At 39.4% G+C, this 7,497-nt stretch overlaps 1 protein-coding gene across 1 annotated transcript; it reads left to right on the top strand.

The window, feature by feature from the left end:
* Positions 1-1,197: 1,197 nt before the first annotated feature.
* LOC126786485 (double-stranded RNA-binding protein 2) lies at positions 1,198-4,452 on the top strand. Its single transcript, XM_050512321.1, has 3 exons — positions 1,198-1,725; positions 2,789-3,008; positions 3,344-4,452. The coding sequence occupies exons 1-3, from the start codon at positions 1,480-1,482 to the stop codon at positions 4,114-4,116; spliced, it is 1,239 nt and encodes a 412-aa protein (XP_050368278.1). The 5' UTR covers positions 1,198-1,479; the 3' UTR covers positions 4,117-4,452.
* Positions 4,453-7,497: the final 3,045 nt, after the last annotated feature.

Below are 7,497 nucleotides of genomic sequence, written 5' to 3'. Positions count from 1 at the left end.
TGTAGCATTATTGAAATTTAAATGTGAGACCAGCTTAAGTACTAATGAGAAAAGGCAGGGCACAGGTGGCTATGCTTTTCCAATCAATGCAGCTAAAGATTGATTTATATAAGTTGGTTTATGTATTTTCACATGCCAAGCCAAGCACAGCACATAGAGAAGAGCACATTGATTAGACGTCAATAGGTAGCTAATTTCTTCTTTTTGGTTGGTAACGTCAATATCTCCATTTGCATTATACCTTTACCACTGTCGCATTTACTTAACTCAAATCTTGGGTTCAAATATAAATCAAAATGTTTTAGGGACACTCTTGAGATACCCATTTCACAGTTGTCCTCCATGCCATGCCAGGGTAAAATGACCTCAGTGTATTCTTGCTGTCAATACGTAAGTGACTAATCTTTGATTGTAACCGTGCTACGGTTTCACCGCGAAATGTTGTGTGAAACATACCAAATGAGAATATGAACGACACGCAATGTGAAAATAAACTTTTTACAACTAAGCATGCGTGAATAGTGAGTTTGATTTTTAACGTTACATATACGTTAAATTTACAAAAACTATTTCAAATTATGAACGTACAAAATTACATCAGAAATGTAAATGAAAAGCTGACTATGTTATATCGATATCAATGGAATTTCATGCATGACAAACTAAGTGATAGAATGAGATGACGTGATACACCTAATCAACGAATATCAACAAACATACGGTTTTAACGCTCAAAATTATAACGACACCCATGTAAGAACTGAACAACTATTTTTAATATTTCACTAAAATTCATGTGAGTCAATAGCTCAATAAATGAAATAATTTGGAAAAATAAAAAAGGAAAACAAATCCAGATAGTGAGCTTGAACATGGAAAAGGTTCTTGAAAGGAACATGAAAAAACAAGAACAAGAGATGAAATTAAAGAAAGAAAGAAAGAGAGAAAATCTAGCAAAAAAGGATCCTCCACATCCATGAAGCACCATGCACCCTCCTAACGTTCAGTTGACTCCCTTCAATAAAACCCCATTTTTAAAACCAAATATTATTTAAATTCCATTTATTATTATTTTTATCATTACATTACAAAAAGCAAAAGCCCCACTCTCTCCATCTCTCTCTCAAAATTAACCCCCTCTTTTCTCTCTCTCTCCCTCTCCCTCTCCCTCTCCCTCTCTTTGCTTTTCTCAGCTTCACATCCCCCAAAGTCTCAACCTTTCTCTCTCTTTGTTCCTCTCTTCTCTCCCCATTCACAATTTCAAATCCCAAACCCTAAAAACCCCCTGATCCCAGCCCGACCCATTTCCCCCCGAGCCCCATCCCGCCGATCCGATCTGGGTCCCCCGGCGCCGCCCCCATTACCCGACCCAAGGGGAGGGTCTCAGTAGTTGCTGCTGAGTTGAGTTGAGTTGAGTTGATAAAGACAAGAACAAGAACAAGAGTTGATAGGTTTTTTTTTTGAGTTGAAGAGGTCGAAATGTACAAGAACCAGCTGCAAGAGCTGGCCCAAAGGAGCTGCTTCAATTTACCATCCTACACGTGCATTCGGGAAGGTCCCGACCACGCGCCTCGCTTCAAGGCCACCGTCAACTTTAACGGCGAGATCTTCGAGAGCCCTCACTACTGCAACACTCTCCGTCAGGCCGAGCACTCCGCCGCCGAAGTCGCCCTCAACTACCTCTCCAACCGCGGCCCCTCTCACTCCCTCGCCGCCAGGATACTGGTCAGTTCCCACTCCTCTCTCTACTCACGCCGTTAGGGCGCGTGGCCCTCAGTCGCCGCCAGTGGCGTCTCGGTTTGAATTTGCTTGTGTTTCCTCACTGATCAAGTTTAGTGCATGAACGTGGAGCTGAAATTAATTATAGTACTTACGCTTCTTGAAATTGAAATTTTCTTTGAAATTGTTTTGGTTTTATGGTCTTTACTAATGTGAGTGATCAAAGCTTGATTAGAGTTTCTGGGGAGTTCGGAGGGTCTAAGCTTTAGATCACCGGCCGGGTAGAGTTGGGGTGAAATGTCGAGAATGTCCTTGTTGCAGGTGTTGTTAAATATGGCAGTGTGGTTGTTTGGATTCTCTGATGAAGCTGACGACTGGGGAAATGGGAACGCCATAAATTAGATGGTTGAAGGAGGGGGCATTTTGGGTTATAAAAAATATGTGGGCTGTGGGTCAAACTTTAATGGAATCCAATTTGTTGACCGCCGGGGAAATGTTGAAGCTATTTTTCAATGCAGACTTGGCATTTAGGAGATTGATCTCATGGAAATGGAAAAAAATGTTGCTTTGGTTTTTGTTGAATCAAGGATCACCGTTTTGGTAAAATTGATGGGGTTTTTCTGGTGTAAGTGTTAATTGCCTATTAATTTGTTCTTCCAAATATCGTGGATTTTTTTGGGGGTGGGGTGCAATTTTAAGTTGATAGAAGTTGTGCTCCTTTCATGTACAAGTCTGAAACTATCGGTTGGGTTGTAGCTGAAATAAAATCGTATGTTGATGACATTTGTGATCTGTATTTCTTTTGCACTTCATCTACCAAGTTCTGTCCTGCCATGTATGAGTAGTATCTGCATGTTTTTGATGTTCCCTTTCAAAGCCATAATATCCAGAAGTTTCCTTTGATGAAGTGGAAAGTCATATTTTACTCTAAATGATTGCTAAAACTCAGGGGCAGTGTAAATGTTCCATGTTTTCTTGATGCTGTTCAAATTTTCTTACACAATTGATTGCAATTTTGAGTAGTTAGTTATAATATATTCCAAATCTGATGTCGCCTCTTTTCACTCAGGATGAGACGGGGGTTTACAAGAACCTCTTGCAGGAAATTGCTCAAAGAGTTGGAGCTCCATTGCCGCAATACACGACATACAGGTCTGGCCTTGGGCACCTACCTGTTTTTACCGGGACAGTTGAATTGGCTGGAATTACATTCACAGGGGACCCAGCCAAGAACAAAAAACAAGCAGAGAAGAATGCTGCTATGGCAGCATGGTCATCTCTGAAACAATGTGAGTCCCTTTATATAGGTGTATATGACCAACTTTTAGTATTCCAACCAGAATTACGTAAGAGAGTGAATTATTTTGTTAGTAGTATCTAACTAAGTCAGCTGAGCCATGTTGTATTGATCAACATCTTGCATTGAAGTTGTTGGTAGTGATTTAGGGTTTTCATTTGTTAATGCATAAGAGTTTGTGGCTTTCTTTCCTTCCTTTCGTACAAGACATGGGGCATATTTTGAAGTTCATCTGTTTCCTCTGTTCGGCATCTTAAACCTTCTAAATTTTTAAGCTTGATGATGTATTGTCTTGGGCAGAGTATAACATGTTTTGATTTTGGCCAGTGGCAAAAGAAACAGCAAGTTCGTCATCTGAGCATGAGAACAACGATGAGCTGGAACAGATCACTATAGCACGGGCCTTGCTCAATTATCGATTGAAGGAGAAAATGTCAATGACGAATCCAACAGCTCCAATACTATTTCCAAAGAAATTTCCAGCTCAGAACCCCAGACCTACGAGTCCACAACCTCCATCTGCAATGACCTCAAAAATACTTCCCCTAATTTGTCAAAAACAAGCTCCTCGTAGCAGATTCCAATCGAATGCTACAAATGAAAGTCTTCTTCTCCCATCATCACATTCATCTTCTACAGTGGAAAGTCGATGGACACGTCCACAAAGATTCCCTGCAGCAGGAGCAGTTCCTTATGTTCCCATCCGACAGATGAGGACTCCTTGCCATAGGATGGCACCACCAGTGACTATAAGGACATCAGTGCCTGTATTTTCTGCACCACCCCTTCCACCACCTCCTGGCTTACATCGCCAGGCAATGTGTGTTCCATCTGTACGAGTGGCTCCACCTGTCACTATGAGGCAAGCTGTGCCTGTATTTGCTGCTCCACCGATGAGAAGAGATCTGAAAAAGGATGATCTTCCAACAAGTCGAAAAGAAGATTCTCCAGTTATCCCGAAAGAAGCTGCTCCTGCTGTTATTGCTCCTCCCCCTCCAAATAAATTAGTAGCTCAACTAGTGGAAAAAACTGGAAGCACATCTGCAAACGATTTGCAGGAGTCCAAGACCGTGCAAGCCTTGGAACAACTACACATTTGAAGGTGATCGGGGAGAAGTTAAACCATGGGAGACATAGGTGGTTGTGTTGGCCATAAGCTTGTTTTGTCATATTTCTCATCTTGTTATGTGTTTTAATTTTAGTTCCTCATCTTTCTTAATCGTCTACCCTTTTTTATTCCGTTAAAAGTGACAGTTGGCGGGTTGGTTTAGAATTAGCAGTTATATATTTATGCCATTCAAGAAGAGAGAGCTGTTCCTTGATTAGTAGTTCTGCATATAAACGGGATGGGATTATATTTCTTCTGCCTGGCGATGATCATGTGATTGCATTATGCATGCCATTCAGGAAGAGCTGTGTAGTAGTGAATGAGTGGAGACATGGTTATAGTATTGAAGTCTCATGAACTGATGGATTAATGAGTTCTCGTACATTTCTTCCTTTGAGAAAAAAGAATAACCACTTCATCGAGCATTGCTTAAGTGTTAACATTTTATCTCAATGTTCTGTTGCGAAATGACAAAATGAGGATTCTGCTGAAGAACTTTATCTCAATCTTCCAGTTCCACCAAAGTTCTTCAAATTTTCATGCAGAACTCATCTTCCAAATGTTCAGCTGTGTATCTTGGTCCAGAATGAAAAACTTACAATTTCGCATCCTGATTTCTGGAATTGCTCACTCACATGCATATTTCAAGGCTTCAAGCCGGGCATGGAAACTTGAAATCTGTACTTCCAGTTCCACCAAATCAGTAACTTCAAATTATTTCTGTGGTATTTGACCTCTATTTTATTTTGTGCAATCAGTTGGCCTGAAGGAGACAACCATATTTTCCAATCAAAACACACCAAGATATTTGATTGAGCAAAGTTCCATAGCCCATAGGTACCTCTTTCCCAAAGAACACTGCATTGCAAAGCAGTCAACCTCATTCTCTGGTGGTAATGAAGACTTGTGTAGTTGTGTTGGTGTCAACTGTCAAGTGTTCAACTCCACATTATCACCCCCAAAATGTACTGTCAATATCACCCTCCAATTCCTCTCAGTCTGCTGCTACCAACTTTTCATAGAATCTCGCGGTAGAGGCGCTGAAACTTTCCCTGAAGCACAAAAGCCAGATTTGAGTCACTGAAGCACTTCCATATGCATAGTTGTAATCTCAAATAATTTGAGGTGAACATAATCCGCCCCCAAGTGCTTTACATTCTTGTGCAGAAAAAGGGAGGCCACTATATGTCGAGGACTCTTGAGGATTGAACTTGGGATTCATCTGCTTATGGTATCATGGCACTTTGTGTCCACAGTAGGTCAATGCCTGTATCAACCATGTCACAGATATCAACGGGCGGATTTTCAGCTGTGACATTCTTAAGATAGTGGGGACATTATCAACTTTTACCTATGACTGGGGAATGATGATGTTCTTGAAAGAGCTTTGTTTGATTTTAATTGTAGAAGGGTGAATTGGTTTGATCTATGAGTTTGACACTTAACCCACCATCAACACTCTATTATCTAGTTAAATCATACAAGATATATAAACGACTACACCAAACTGTGAATGCCAAAGGGTGGTGTCTATGACTGCCATAAGTACAGGGTTCAAATTTAAGGTAAGGGTTCTTGGTTATATAGAGAATATATAAAGCCTTTTTCGGGAGAAATTTATAGAGTTGCATCCAGGAGAAAATCAAAGATGTCAACACCTAATTGCTCGTGTTAGGGCATCTTGTTAAGAGCTCATTTGGACTTTGCAGTGCTTTTAAGTGTGGTGCATTTCCCTACACTAGCTATTGGGCTTTCTTGTTCACCTAATCAAGATTACAGAATAGATCATGTTCTTTGTATTGGACCGTTGGGACTTGCCAACTTTGGAACATTCTATTTCTAGCTCAAATAATACGAGTAATTGTAATTAATCTCAAACCCGCGAACAGGATTTTGATTCACAGCGTTCTCTTCAACAATGTCTACCATCAAAGATCATCTCCAGTTCTCCAGAATTGCTCGTCGAAGGTTTACATGTAGGAATACTGTAGTTTCAAGAGGCACATTCTCGCCAAATCGTTTAGTTCTAAAGAACTTTCTCTAAGTTGTATAGTCATTGAAGCATTTCTATAAACTCTTTATCTTCATAAATTATATTCAGATGGCAGGTGAAGATCTTAGGGTTATTTGGTAGTATATATAGCTGTTGGACATGGATAATGTACTTTGGAAACCAAGTGCGGGCATCAAATTCAAACCAATTTGGTTAATAAAGTCTAAACTTCATGTTTCTATGAGACCAAGCATGGGCATCAGATTCAAAGCCAATTCGGTTAACTTAATTCTAACTTCATGTTCCTATACTCTCCAACGGATCACAACATCTATCAACGTAACTGATCATGATGAAAAAACAGATTAAGTGATTAACTGCACATGTAATCACGTCTTCGAAAAACATCATCACTATTAGAAGAAGCAGAACGTTTCAAACCTACCGAGTTCTTTAGTCCCTATATCCATTTCTCTTTCGGTTACCACCATGGGATCGGACAATAGAAGACTAATTACTATCGAATATGATCAGACTCAAACGTCCATAAGTTTTGGGGGAATGTCTCTAATTTCTTTAACAGTAGTAATCAGCATATATAACAGAACCTTCAAGCTATAGTATCTAAATGTTCATGTGAAATGGTTATCAAATCATACCGCTAAAGATGTCAATTGATAAAGTGGAAATATACAAATCAATCCTGTCTCGTGTCTAACCTCTCCACTTTGCTTAAGTTATAATCTTGTTTACCCCATCACACTACAAAGCTTGTTTAGTTTAAGGTATAATTTTTGCTTAATTTGTTTCAATTTTTAAAATTTTATACAAATAATCCGAAGATGCGTGGTCTCAAAAGTTCCATAATAAAGCCAAAAACCGGTTAAAGCCGGGAATCTGTAGACCAGTGGCGAATCTAGCCATTTTTTAGGGACGTTGGGAAAACCCAAAAGGTTTCAAGAAAATTTATGGTGATTTTTACTCCCTAGCCTTTTTTTGGAAGACTTAAGCATCACCAACCTAAGCAAGCCTTCATGTCCTTAGGTTGATTTTTCCATACTCTTCCCTTTCTTAGTTCCTCTAGTCTACTTCTACTATTTCTTCTAATTTTCTCGTTAAATCTCCATATTTCTCAAGTATAATACCACATCTAGTCTTTTCTCCTTCATTAATTAAACTCTATCATATTATCGAGATTCCTCACTATTTTGTTTTAGGCTAAGAAGTTCAAGCATCCCCGATGTTGTAATCCTAGATTCGCCACTGTTGCAGACTATAGTTAAAATAGTTCACATGGTGAGTTTTGTCCCGATGTGAGTTTTTATAATTAAATTCAATTGTGCTTTGAGAATAATGAATTGTAAGTGTTAAAATGTTTGG

The sequence above is a fragment of the Argentina anserina genome, chromosome 3 (assembly GCF_933775445.1).
Source record: "Argentina anserina chromosome 3, drPotAnse1.1, whole genome shotgun sequence".
NCBI classification, from domain to species: Eukaryota; Viridiplantae; Streptophyta; class Magnoliopsida; order Rosales; family Rosaceae; genus Argentina; species Argentina anserina.
Note: the sequence above shows the minus strand (reverse complement) of the source record. Positions and strands in the feature narration are given on the sequence as shown.